Source organism: Panulirus ornatus, chromosome 52, assembly GCF_036320965.1.
Source record: "Panulirus ornatus isolate Po-2019 chromosome 52, ASM3632096v1, whole genome shotgun sequence".
Classification (NCBI taxonomy): Eukaryota; Metazoa; Arthropoda; class Malacostraca; order Decapoda; family Palinuridae; genus Panulirus; species Panulirus ornatus.
In genome coordinates this window covers 2,492,741-2,507,412 of record NC_092275.1, presented here as the reverse complement: position 1 = coordinate 2,507,412, position 14,672 = coordinate 2,492,741, and the positions used below count along the sequence as shown (strand labels likewise).

General features: G+C 37.9%; 1 protein-coding gene across 1 annotated transcript in view; it reads left to right on the top strand.

Moving 5' to 3' along the window:
* Positions 1–13,796, top strand: part of LOC139764960 (intermembrane lipid transfer protein VPS13A-like) — a 1,504,808-nt gene extending 1,491,012 nt beyond the window's left edge. Inside the window, 1 exon segment of the mRNA XM_071692018.1 lies at positions 8,251–13,796. Within this exon segment, the coding sequence (XP_071548119.1) occupies positions 8,251–8,391 (141 nt within the window). The 3' untranslated portion in view covers positions 8,392–13,796.
* Positions 13,797–14,672: the final 876 nt, after the last annotated feature.

Below are 14,672 nucleotides of genomic sequence, written 5' to 3'. Positions count from 1 at the left end.
AGCTGGATGTTTTGGCTCTGAGTGAAACGAAGCTCAAGGGTAAAGGGGAAGAATGGTTTGGGAATGTCTTGGGAGTAAAGTCAGGGGTTAATGAGAGGACAAGAGGAAGGGAAGGAGTAGCACTACTCCTGAAACAGGAGTTGTGGGAGTATGTGATAGAGTGTAAGAAAGTAAATTCTAGATTGATATGGGTAAAACTGAATGTTGATGGAGAGAGATGGGTGATTATTGGTGCATATGCACCTGGGCATGAGAAGAAAGATCAGAGAGGCAAGTGTTTTGGGAGCAGCTGAATGAGTGTGTTAGTTGCTTTCATGCACAAGACCGGGATATACTGATGGGTGATTTGAATGCAAAGGTGAGTAATGTGGCAGTTGAGGGAATAATTGGTATACATGGGGTGTTCAGTGTTGTAAATGGAAATGGTGAAGAGCTTGTAGATTTATGTGCTGAAAAATGACTGGTGATTGGGAATACCTGGTTTAAAAAGCGAGATATACATAAGTATACGTATGTATGTAGGAGAGATGGCCAGAGAGCATTATTGGATTACGTGTTAATTGATAGGCTCGCAAAAGAGAGACTTTTGGATGTTAATGTGCTGAGAGGTGCAACTGGAGGGATGTCTGATCATTATCTTGTGGAGGCGCAGGTGAAGATTTGTAGAGGTTTTCAGAAAAGAAGAGAGAATGTTGGGGTGAAGAGAGTGGTGAGAGTAAGTGAGCTTGGGAAGGAGACTTGTGTGAGGAAGTACCAGGAGAGACTGAGTACAGAATGGAAAAAGGTGAGAACAAAGGAGGTAAGGGGAGTGGGGGAGGAATGGGATGTATTTAGGGAAGCAGTGATGGCTTGCGCAAAAGATGCTTGTGGCATGAGAAGCGTGGGAGGTGGGTTGATTAGAAAGGATAGTGAGTGGTGGGATGAAGAAGTGAGATTATTAGTGAAAGAGAAGAGAGAGGCATTTGGACGATTTTTGCAAGGAAAAAATGCAAATGAGTGGGAGATTTATAAAAGAAAGAGGCAGGAGGTCAAGAGAAAGGTGCAAGACGTGAAAAAGAGGGCAAATGAGAGTTGAGGTGAGAGAGTATCATTAAATTTTAGGGAGAATAAAAAGACGTTTTGGAAGGAGGTAAATAAAGTGCGTAAGACAAGGGAGCAAATGGGAACTTCAGTCAAGGGCGCTAATGGGAAGGTGATAACAAGTAGTGGTGATGTGAGAAGGAGATGGAGTGAGTATTTTGAAGGTTTGTTGAATGTGTTTGATGATAGAGTGGCAGATATAGGGTGTTTTGGTTGAGGTGGTGTGCAAAGTGAGAGGGTTAGGGAAAATGAGTTGGTAAACAGAGAAGAGGTAGTAAAAGCTTTGCGGAAGATGAAAGCCGGCAAGGTAGCAGGTTTGGATGGTATTGCAATGGAATTTATTAAAAAAGGGGGCGACTGTATTGTTGACTGGTTGGTAAGGTTATTTCATGTATGTATGACTCATGGCGAGGTGCCTGAGGATTGGCGGAATGCTTGCATCGTGCCATTGTACAAAGACAAAGGGGATAAGAGTGAGTGCTCAAATTACAGAGTATAAGTTTGTTGAGTATTCCTGGTAAATTATATGGGAGGGTATTGATTGAGAGGGTGAAAGCATGTACAGAGCATCAGATTGGGGAAGAGCAGTGAGGTTTCAGAAGTGGTAGAGGATGTGTGGATCAGGTGTTTGCTTTGAAGAATGTATGTGAGAAATACTTAGAAAAGCAAATGGATTTGTATGTAGCATTTATGGATCTGGAGAAGGCATATGATAGAGTTGATAGAGATGCTCTGTGGAAGGTATTAAGAATATATGGTGTGGGAGGCAAGTTGTTAGAAGCAGTGAAATGTTTTTATCGAGGATGTAAGGCATGTGTACGTGTAGGAAGAGAGGAAAGTGATTGGTTCTCAGTGAATGTAGGTTTGCGGCAGGGGTGTGTGATGTCTCCATGGTTGTTTAATTTGTTTATGGATGGGGTTGTTAGGGAGGTGAATGCAAGAGTTTTGGAAAGAGGGTTAAGTATGCAGTCTGTTGTGGATGAGAGAGCTTGGAAAGTGAGTCAGTTGTTGTTTGCTGATGATACAGCGCTGGTGGCTGATTCATGTGAGAGACTGCAGAAGCTGGTGACTGAGTTTGGTAAAATGTGTGAAAGAAGAAAGTTAAGAGTAAATGTGAATAAGAGCTAGGTTATTAGGTACAGTAGGGTTGAGGGTCAAGTCAACTGGGAGGTAAGTTTAAATGGAGAAAAACTGGAGGAAGTGAAGTGTTTTAGATATCTGGGAGTGGATCTGGCAGCGGATGGAACCATGGAAGCGGAAGTGAATCATAGGGTGGGGAGGGGGCGAAAATTCTGGGATCGTTGAAGAATGTTTGGAAGTCGAGGACATTATCTCGGAAAGCAAAAATGGGTATGTTTGAAGGAAGTAACTCCAACAATGTTATATGGTTGCGAGGTGTTGGCTATGGATAGAGTTGTGCAGAGGAGGGTGGATGTGCTGGAAATGAGATGTTTGAGGACAGTATGTGGTGTGAGGTGGTTTGATCGAGTAAGTAATGTAAGGGTAAGGGAGATGTATGGTAATAAAAAGAGTGTGGTTGAGAGAGCAGAAGAGGGGGTTTTGAAATAGTTTTGTCACATGGAGAGAATGAGTGAGGAGAGATTGACGAAGAGGATATATGTGTCAGAGGTGGAGAGAACGAGGAGAAGTGGGTGGTGATGGGAATAAATAAAGGCAGACAGTATGAATTATGCACATGTGTATATATGTATATGTCTGTGTGTGTATATATATGTGTACATTGAGATGTATAGGTATGTATATTTGCGTGTGTGGACGTGTATGTATATACTTGTGTATGTGGGTGGGTTGGGCCATTCTTTTGTCTGTTTCCTTGCGCTACCTTGCATACGCGGGAGACAGCAACAAAGCAAAATAAATAAATAAATAAATATATATATTACCTTATATCCTGCCTCAGGAGTCCTTTCCTGATGATCTTAGAGCACTCAAGAAACTGGCCACATCCATCTGTTGGGATCACTGTTCATATAGTGTAATTATTTTTTGTGTTCATCTGTGTTCAGAGAGTTTAGGTAATTTTGTAATAAGTGCTCGATGTCCTTTTTACAGCAGTGTCATTGTGAGCATGAATGTCCTTGGGATGTGTTGGAAGTGTTGTTGTGATGGGTGTTATCCAGAGCAGTTGTGATGGGTGTTGTCCAGAGCATTGAATAGGAGAGTGGGACTCTTGTTTGTGTTATGTGTGTGGTTTCTGATAAGTATTTGTGTGATGGTTTGGAATTTATGACTTGAAAATATGTGTCTGATGGGTTGGAATTCAAGAATGAGTCAAGAGGTTAGGTTGTTTAGTGCTTGTTGATTTATTTCAGTGTGTTTACATTTTGTCAGTGTTTTATTTTGTTAGGGATCAGGAGCTTTGATAGTAGAGATACTGAAGTGTGATGCAGTGGTAAGATATTTATTTCTACTTAGGGATTAGTAGTTAGTAATGGAATGGTTTAGGTGGGAGGGGTCTAATGTTGTTGCATAGAATTGATTGTTGAGCATGTTAAGGTGGGATTGTTGCACTGGGAGGATCTTTGCTTCATTGTGAAGTTGTTGAGTGTTTATTGTTGCTTGGCAGCCAGTGAATCTGAGTGTGTTATTTTATATGGTTTGCAATTTTATTATATAATTGCTTTTGAGAGGGTAAAAGACCAAGCAGGTGAGGCATAGTTTAAAGGGGAGCAGATGACTTGTTTGTATAGGATTTCGAATGATAACTTTTTCTTGTCCAGATCTGATGCTAGTGTTCCGAGGGCATTTAGTCTGTGTGTCGCATTTGTGTTGTTATTGGTGTGTGGAGTGAATGCCATGTGCATGTCATATGTAATGCCTAACATGGTTGGTGTTTTGTTCAGTGGGAGAGACTGTCCAATTAATGTGACTGGAGGGTGTGTGCTGGATTAATGTCTTTTTGGAATTAAAAGAGTGATTGACAACTTATCTCTTGTAGATATTTTGTTGTAGGTGACCCCATTATTCCAGTTATGTAATGCTGCATGTTTCATGTTGCTACTGTGAAAGCCTGAAGTCTTTAGGTGTCTTCACTACCACAGACCAAGCTGGACCAAGGCTGTTGGATTAGGCCAGCCTGGCCGGTCTGGTATGCTTTGTAGGAACATGTCCAGTGTATTCTTAAACCTCTCTCTTTTGCACCTCATACTGTTTCTCGTGATAGCAGACAAGGTCTTGAAGAGTCTTATGCCACTGATGCATAAGGTGTTCTCTCTTTTTGTGCATACCACTCCTTTGGACTTCATGCCTCTCATGCCAGTAGGATATTCCCAAATGTTAATTGGGAACTGAATGTTCCAGGATTTTCTAGGATTTTTCATATACCAATCCCATCAGCACTCCAGGGTGTATAGCCTCAGAGATTTTAGCTGTTCGCAGCAATTTAGTTTATTTACCAAAGTAATATTTGCAGTGAAAGGTCTCTGAACTCTCTAATTCTGCCATTGTACAAACTTTGTAGGGTGATGTTAGATTGCAGCAATATTGAACTCTTGAAAGAATTTGTCTGTTATGCAATATTATCATTGGCTTTTGTTTCTGTGCCTTAAAGGTCCAGAGGATTCAGCTTATCATCCTTCTGCATGAGGCAGCCTTTTTTATGTTCACTGAAGCTTAGGTCACTAGACAAGTACTCTGAGGTTTTTCACATAATTCAACTGGTATATGATAGCTTCTGTGTCCATCTGGTAGTCTGTGCTGTTTTTGATTTCTTCATTTTCCCTACTGAAGGAGTTGGAACTTATCCCCAACGAAAAGCATGTTGTTTTCAGATTCCTAGTTTATGTCACCTTGTAGTCTTCAGCATCCTCTATTTGTATGATTTTCATACATATTCTTGTATCATCTGCAAAGTATATGAAACTTTGGCACTGGAGATGGCATTGTTTACGGTTATGTGTTGTGATCAATTTGTTAAGACGTATATCCATCTCTCAATTCTTAGTTATCATCATTTTATGTGCTTTTTTTTTTCTTTCTTTCATTCTATTCGCCATTTCCCACATTAGTGAGGTAGCATTAAGAACAGAGGACTGGGCCTTAGAGGGAATATCCTCACCTGGTCCCCTTCTCTGTTCCTTCTTTTGGAAAAAAAAAAAAAAAAAAATGGTCACAATTGTCAAATGCTTTTGCAAAATCTATGTAGATCACATCAGTTTTTTTTTTTATCCAGAGCTTCAACAGTCCTATCATAGTGTTCAAGCAACTGAGAGTTGAGAGAGGCAAGATCTTCCCACTTTGAAACCATGGTTTCCTTGGTTATGTAGATTGTTCACTTCCATAAATTTAGTTTGCCCCTTAAGGCTATTTATAGATTTTGATAATGTGTAACGTTAAAGCTTTTGGTTGATAGTTTTTTGGCTGCTTTGCATTTCATCATGAAGACTGAGTCCACGAGTTCAGGCCTGAAGTTGAGTTCATGGGCATGTTATTAAAAACCCTTTTAAAATATTAGGGTGATATCTGCTATGTGCACACTTGAGGTATTACTCTTTAGGAAGATCTGTTGGGTCATTTATCTTTAATGTAGTTTTTGGTTCATATTCATATTGCCTTTTTAGAATCTCTCATTTCTTGGAATTCCTCTATAAAAATACCTCCTCCTGTTTTCAGTAGGCCATTGGGGTTTATGGTCATGGATTTGCATTTTCTATGCAAGTAAACATTTTTTTTTTTTTTACACCCTCATCATTTCCCACTTGAGCAAGGTAACATCAAGACAGATGATAGATATGTAATACTGTTTGGTCATGATGATTCAGCTAATTATTGGGAATATGTAGTACTGTTTGGCCATGATTATAAGTGATTATAGGGGATATTTAGAGTTGTTTGGCCATGATGATTCTTAGAGGGAACATTCCTCTCTTGGCTCCATACTCTCAGCATGAGTAAAAGTATTTTGGGTTGTATTTTTTATTCTGTTAATGGCTTTTTCTTCTTCCTTTTCTTATGATTCACATGACAATTTCAGCTCATGGTCTATGTCCAGTAGTTCAAGTAGATCATCTGATGGGTTTTCATTCCTTTGCTGTGTAGTCATTGTATTGTGATGTGATTGCGAGGTCACCTTCTTATGAAAGGAACTTCATGTTGAGATTTGCCTGAGACAGTGGGAGGCCTTACAGGAGATTGAAGAGAGTCTGAGAAAAAGCTGCTCCTTGGGGAAATCCACTGTAGAGTTTGTGTTTTAGAAGTGAAACCGTTGTGAGTGATGGCCTGATATGAAGTTGTCAACCACTTTTTGTCATTGTTGTGGAGTGTAGCATCAAACGTTTTTTTGTGTAAGGATGTGTTGTGGGACAGACACAGATATGTTGATAGGGAAAGGAGGCTGTCAAGAGGAGCATTTCCTTAGGAGCAGCACCCCAGTTAGAATTGATAAATTACCATTTTATATATCTCCATTTTTAGATATGAGGACAGTTACAATGTCCCTGTGAAATTATTGGAACTAGATTTATCTTTTTCTTGTAGTACATCACCCAGGAAAAGTTTGGTTTGGGAGCCCCAAAGTGGGACAAAACAACCTTGGTGCCATAGACTCCTTCATCTTTGCCATACTTCTCTGTTTATCCTTGAGGTTCTTTTAGACCACTTAAGCTATTTTGCTGGACCCCTGACAGAGTCCTAGATTATGGTATTTATATTTATGGATTTTCTCAAATATTTCCGTAGTCATAGGTTTCGAGAATGCTTAACAGATGACCTTTTACATAACAAAGCCCTTCTACTCAAAGATAGTACCAATCAGCCTTTCCTTCCTTTCTTGAAGAATCTGATGTCTCAGATGTGACTGAAGCCTTATGTTTAGAGCTCTTAACTAGCCTTAATCATGACAAGACTAAGGTTAGTAACACTAATGCCTCTTATAAGAATGCCCTTCACCAACCCTCAGTTAAGGATTTTTGTATTAATCAGACGAGCCCTGTTTGGGACAAAATTCTCCAGACTTTGTTTTAGATGAGACCTGTTAGTTCACCTTAGCAGCTTAAGTGGGAGATTTCAAAAGTGTAAGAACATTTTCAGTCTGATAGTTTTTCTTAGATTGTGAATTACACACTTTATCCAAACTCAAGAATCTTCTTTCCTTTGATGACAGTCTCTTTTGCATTAAAGTAAATCCAGTTCCAATAATTCCACAGGGACAGTGTCCATTGCAAGTGTCCTCATGTCTAAAAATGGAGATACATAAAACAGAGATTGAAATATCAAATTTAGAAATATACATATAATGATTCACTCTTGGACTTAATCAAAAGAGCATCACACCTTATGCTTAGTTTAATCTCTTTAGAGAGCTTTTAAACATCACAGATTATCTTTCTGTACATCAAGAAACTCATTACCACAACCTGGGCTTTATGTAAGAGCATATAATATGAGAAAGTTAGCAGCCTTTTGTTGTATGAAATCAAGAAAAGTGGTCTTTGGCACTCATTTGACATCTTTGCTGGTCGGTGCTTTAGCTTAGATGATATGGATTTGCCGTGTGACTCTGGGGATTCCTCCATCCGGAGAGAGAGATTCCATTGTGCCTCTGAATCACCACTGAGGATATTTATATTTGCTTTTGTGTTCATTGTTTTTATCAAACTACTTCTCTGAACTCCCTTCCTTTTATATGGTTATGTTTTCATACTTGTGGAACAGACTGCAGAGGAGAGAAATTCAGGTTTTGAAAACTAAAAATAAATTTCTTTCCATAGCAGTATTTCAAAAGAATTTTTCCTGGTTTTCTTACCTTACCATGCCTTTCCCTATCTTGTTTGAAAAACTACTACTTTGTACCCATTATGACCACTTTTAGGTTGATGCTTGCAATCTGAGAACTTTGAGCTTTTGAAATGCTGGAAGTAACCTGTCACCTGTGTGGCAGTTGCTGATTGACTGAGGGTGGGCTCAGAATGAGCAAGCTGCTACAGCCATGGATGAATGGTTAAGGAGAGGTTTGGGAAGCCATTGTTTTTTTTGCTGGAAACATTGAGGGTTGGAAGGTTCAGACCTTAAAGATATCCTGAAGAATACACTTATGCTTTTGGGACACCATCTAGAAGGGAAAACTTTTCAATTTTCAAATCCTACATTTTTCATAGTATCTATTTGCCCCTCCCAAATGAGTGAACTAATATTTTTAACTTTTTCCTCCAGGATGAAAGCCATAGCCAGTTGTCAGGTTCTAAGCATCAGATCAAGAGTAACGACAATGATGTACTGCTGTTCTTGGTACGATGGATTGAAGTGCTAACAACACTACACATGGTGGACCAACCATGTCCAAGTACTCGGTGAATTAACTAAAAGTTTTTAGAATCTGCGTTTTTCAAATAAACTGGTGATAAGGAATACAATTATGATGGTAGAAATCCTAAGAACTGTGGCATTTTATTACTAAATAAGTATGCTCATTCAGCTTACAGCTTTGGAAAAAGATCATCTCAAAGGATGTGTGTTCAAACATTTTGTGAAAGAAAAAGAGTTCAATTGTGTTACATTTATGCTGATATACATCTTGGTAAGTATATCAAAAAAGGATTAGCACACTGAAAATCTTTTGCTGATGTTTTTGATGTAGGGGTAAGACAGTACTTGAAGATAAGTAAAATTAATGCACAATTTGGTGTGTAACTTTCTGTTAACTGTTGCCATTCAAGTAAGCCTGGTAGGTTCTTCATTCATTATCATTAAGCTGAATCAATTCATAATCTCATCTGCATAATTTCAGGGAATATTTGGGAGTTTGTGGCAAATCATTCTGTCATGCCAGATGTACTGTATAAGGTGTACTATTTTGGGAGGGTTGTATTGTATAATGATTACTCCTCTGATGAAAGGAAGAGGTTGCAATTTAACAATCATATATCTTAGGGCTGGTCATTGAATAAGTAAGATAATTAGAGATAGGAAATAGATGAGTATACCTACATAAGCATATTTGTAAAAAATTGTATTGTTTGGCAGCCAAATGATTACTGACAGGCACAGAAGACAGTATTTTCTTGTAAGATTATTTTTTATTAGCATAGAACTGTTTTTCATGTAAGATTATTTTTTATTAGCATAGAACTGTATACCCATTTAAAGTAGTTATTTTGTCATGTAGGTGTCAGTTTTGGTCAAAAGCTTATGACTTTTATATTGTATCAAGGCTTTTTAAACTTTTGTATTATGTGCCACATATTCTAATACTTTGTTTTCCAGAGGTGCCAAGTCTCCTTTTTGCAGATCTATCAGTTGCCAAAAAATTGTTCCGAATACTCCAATTTTCTTTTTTTTTTCCTTCTCAGAACTCATTCTCATCAATATTTTGAACAAATTTTACCCATAAAAGTTACTTTACTACATCAAAATACAATATCTTTGGCCAGTCCTCTAAATTTGGAAGATCTAGTTGTGAGTAGGAGTGGTTCCCTAATTATATAGCTGATTGATGTTCCCAGAAAATACAGTTCCCTCTCTTCCCTTTACTAATTTTAGTGGATATTTTTCCAAGAGTGTTGCATTAACTAAGGGGCTCATATTTCTTGTTTCTTGGTACAGACATAAACACCATGTAAAAAAAAAAGAAAAAAAAAAGCAGGCCAAGTCAAGTAGACAACCTTGAATTCAGATTCTGAGCCAAAACAGAACTATGACTATCTTGATATTATTCCCAACTACCCCAAGACCACAGTCATAGACAGAAGTCCTCAGCGAGGTGAGGTCTTGATTGAAATAAAGAAATGGAAAAAAAAAGGAAAATGATTCTTAAAGAGTTTATGAGAGTGGAAAGCTTGCCTTTTAAAAAAAAATTTGGGCCATTATTAGTAGAGAGATAAGAAGGTAAAGAATTCCAAAGTAGTGCAAGGCAAGAAACAGGCATCACAACAGCCCAACTCTCGGCTGTCATCAAAATTATGTAATTACATAAAGCATTTGCTTGCCTGGTATTGTTTGGATTGCCTTGTGTGAAAGACAAATGAGCAGCTAGCTCTTGAAAAAGTATCTGCAAATTAATTTAAGGAGAGTGAGTAGATATGTAGAGGTAGAGCAACCCAAGATGTGAGTAGTACTCCATACAGGATGAATCATTCCTTTATATGACTAGAGTAACTGCACAAAGGAAAAGAATCCTAATTTTTTAGGCAAACATAGTTATTTGTTTCCAAGACTAATTAAACTTTATAATGGTACCAAATATGTCTTTGTTCTCAAAGGGCAAGGGAAAGTTGTGATGAATTTTAGAGAAAGGAATGGGGATAAACGAGGTTACAGAGGCATTAAACTTAACTACATTATATCTGCATTTCTTGGAAACCCTACTGGAAGTATGCAAAGTTTAGTCATCAAGATAAGTGAATTGGGTTATTTGAAGACAAATTTTTTGATAAAGGAAGAAACATTATTGATAAAAGGGAAAAAGGAGGAAAAGATAGGAGGAGACAAAAGAGGATAATGGGGAACTCCAGTGTTAACAAGGAAAGAGATTGATCCATCAACAGTAACAGAAATAATGGGCCCGAGAAAGAAAAAACTGGATATCCGACCCAACTGCCACACCCCTCTCAAAAGCTTTCAAAATAACATCATAGAATTTCCCAAAGTTTCTGAGAGCGGATGACCATACGTTAGTAACATAGAAATGAATACCACTAATGGATTTTGCATATAATTAGTTCATGAAAAATAATTGTAGAATGTTCATACAAAATTGGGGTTTTCATGATGTAGGTGCATGACTCGTGGTTCCCTATGTAAGAACTGGCTTTCAGAAATATACACACTTACACCACATGACTAACACGCCTACTGTAGCTGCCACTCAAACAGGCAGTGCCCTTAGGGAGCTTCCTCCTTATTTTATTTTACTTGGCACTAATGTTTTCCATAAATGAGTTTTTCTTGTATATTGAATGTGTCATTTTTCCATAGCTATTCACAGTTACACAAGACTTTCAACTAATGAAACTGTTATAAAGAAAGATTAGGTGACAATGGTTTTGATAATTTAGAAATTTTGTAAACCCTGATTTCATGAGGATCCATATACTGTATGTCTGTATCATGTGTGTGAAGGTAGTGATGAAAATGAGCAAGCTAGGAAAAGCTACAAAATAAATACTGAACCATGTAATATGTTCTCAAGTTCCAAAGAAGACTGAGGGAAAACTAGGGGAGCAAAAGAATTTTAGAAAAGCAATGCTCAGCTTAAATGTGTGGCTGAAGTGTTTGAAATTATGAAAAAAGGTCATGAGTGGTGGAATGAGGAGGTAAAGTCACTCAAGAAAGAGAAAAGGGAAGTATATGGATTGTGTCTACAAGTAAAGAGTGCAATGGATTGGGTAGAATACAGTAGAAAGTAGCAAGAGGTCAAGAGAAAAGAATGGAAGCTGAAATGGCAAATATGAGGCATGAGAAAGTATCAGTAAACTTCAGAATAAGAGAATGTTTGAGAAGGAAATGAACTGTGTAAGGAGAACAAACAAGAGATCAGATTTGGGCAACAGAGAGGAAAGCAGATGGGGATATGGTAACAGGCAAAGAAGACAAGATAAAGAGATGAAATGAGTAATTTGAAGGACTGCTGAGGGTGCTTGATGGCAGGAAGGTGGATGTAAGGTGGAAGTGACTGGAATGGGATGGTATGTGGAGTGAAAAAATCAAGGCAAATTTTATAGTTAAAAGAGAAGAGGTTTTGAATGCCTTGCTTAAGATGGAGTTTGTCAAAGTGGCCGAAGGGGATGGGATTGCAGTTGAGTTTTTCAAGAAAGTGAGTGACAGTACTTTTGGTTGACTGGACATACTGTTCAACATTTGAATTACCTGAAGTGAAGAGCCAGAAGACAAGCATAATGTGTGCACAGTGCCCTTATGTAAGGGCAGAGTGGATATGATTGAATGTTTAGATTACAGAGGTTTAAGTCTGCTGAATATACTTGATAAGTCATAGGGGAAAGCGGTGGCATCCACTGAGCATTTGATTGGAAAGGAGCCTTGTGCCTTCAGGAGTGATAAAGTATGTATGAACCAAGTGTTAGCTTTGAAGAAAGAGAGAAATTTGCGTGTGTGGTTTTTATGGAACTAGAGAAATGGTTGACAGAGATGCCTTGTGGAAGGTGCTATGAATATATGGTGTAGGAGGAAAGATACTAAGCAGCGAGAAGCTTTTGCCGGAAAGTAAGGTGTGTGCATGTGTGTGTGTGTGTGTGTGTGTGTTAAGGAAAAGGGGAGGATAAATGGATCCCAATGAAAGCTGGTCTGCATCAAGGGAGTATCATGTCACCATGGCTGTTTAATCTTTCTTGGATGGTGTGGTGAAGGAGGTAAATGCAAGGGTCTGGAAGTGAGGGACAGGCCTTCACACTGCTAGGAATGAAGGGGCTTGGGAAGTGTCAGCTGCTGTTGATAGATAATGGCTCTGGTAGCAGACTTGTGACTGAAACTCTAGAAGCTGATTTCAAAGTTTGGGAGTGTGTGTGCAAAGAGGAACTTGTGAGTTAATGCGAACAAAGGTATTGTAACGAGGTACAGCAAGGAGGTGAGATAGGATACCTTTGAACGTAGTATTAATGGGAACAATCTAGAGGAGGTGGAGTGTTTTAAATATAGGGAATGGTTCTGGCAGCAAAAGTAACCATAGGGGCTGTAGCAAAAGGAACCATGGGGGGCTGTAGTAAATCATGAGGTGGAAGAAGGTGCACTAGATGCAATGCTGTATGGCTGTGTCTTAGGCCTTTGTTGCAAAAGAAAGGAACAGGGTGGACATTCTGGAAATGAAATGCCTCTGGACAAAATATGGTATGAGATGAATTGATTGTTTAAAAAATGACACTCATGTCAGAGAAAAGTGTGATGGTAAGTGCAGTCTGATTTAGATGGCTGACCAGGATAAGTTGAAATTGCTTGGACATGTGGAATGGATGGCTAAAGTAAGACATACTAACAGGATATAAGCTTCAGTAGTTAAGGGGAGTGGGAAACTGTGAATAAGACAAAAAAGGCTTTAGGGTATCAAAGCCTGAACATTCAAGACAGCGAGAGGTGTGCAATGAATGGAATGAATTGGACATGCACAATATGAAGTGCTGTACCAGGACATATGAAATGAGTATAACCCTTGAAGTGGCATGGGATTTGGCTGTGGATGATGGGCCTTGATTTCAATGCATCATGCATGACAGCTAGAGACAATGTTTGCAAGTGAGGCCATTGTGCATTTGTTCCTAATGCTACCTTGCAAAGGCTAAAAAGGAATTTAGGTATAAAAAACTGTCTTATACATCTTTTTTTACTGGTTTTCTGCTCATGTTACCTTTAAACAAAACTTTGAAATACTGTAATACAATGGGGAGGTAAAGTGTATATATATATATATATATATATATATATATATATATATATATATATATATATATATATATAATCAAAATTTTACAACTGACAATAAAGTCCAACTGCCCTTGTTGTTAATTAGCCTTTCTGTAAATCATTGAATCATACTTTGAAGATGTTACGGAGGCTGCCTCATCTGTATTCTTTGTACAGACATACTGTTTGTGTATTCTGATAATGAAGTTTATTATTTTACAATGTAGAAATGAAGTCTTTGATGTTCAGACAATATTTTTGAATGAAAAAGTTGTACTTTATCTAACGAATGTAATTCTGTATAACACTGATGGACAGATATGGCAGGAATAGTCAATCTCTTCTCTTGATATTTCTTTTTATATCCTCTTATTTTATAAAGGAAGAAGTTTGGTTTTCTTGGATTTAATCCACTTTGATGCTGATTATGTTTCGTTGCTAATGCACTTTTTATTTCCTGAGGCTTGACTTACAGACATGAGTCCTCAAGCAAATAAGGTCTTTGGATAGAAAAAAGAGAGAGATGGTAAGAAAAACTTTCAAAGTTTTAGGTGAATATAAGGAAAAGATATCAGTGAAGCTTACTATCATGAGACAGAATGTAAGATTTTGAGTATCATCTTAAATCTACCGAGCCAAGATGGCTAATTTTACAGTTTTTCTCATTATCATCATTCCTATCTCACCATCACTTTCATTATACTTTTCTTCCAAACAAGTTCTTTCCACAGAAAGAATTTGTGCCCCATATCAGGAGCTTTTGACGTAAAAAGTGTGTAGAAAGAGGACTGACAATTTTCTTGAATGGTTCTTACCAAACAAGTGTGTTTACACTGCATGCCACAATAGAAATATGATGTTGAAAAGGGACTATGGTACATGCTGTGATATGGTGATCTTTGATGCATTATGATAATACAGGTACAACATGCAATACATACTACAATGGAAATGCGGAGTTGGAAAGGGACTGTGGTAAGTGCCGCAATATGGCGATTTTTGATGAGTTATGATAATACATGTACAACATTAAAAATCCAGAATGCTAGAGACCTGGACACTGCTGATTTTTATTTTTGCAGATTCCTGAGTGTATTTTAGAAAACACTTAAAAATTTCTTACTTGCTCAGCACCATAAAAGTTTTGCTTAAGTTAGCACACCGTTTTTCTTTTATTACTTTCCTAGGCTAGCATACCAACACCAACATTTTTCTTTTACTGATAT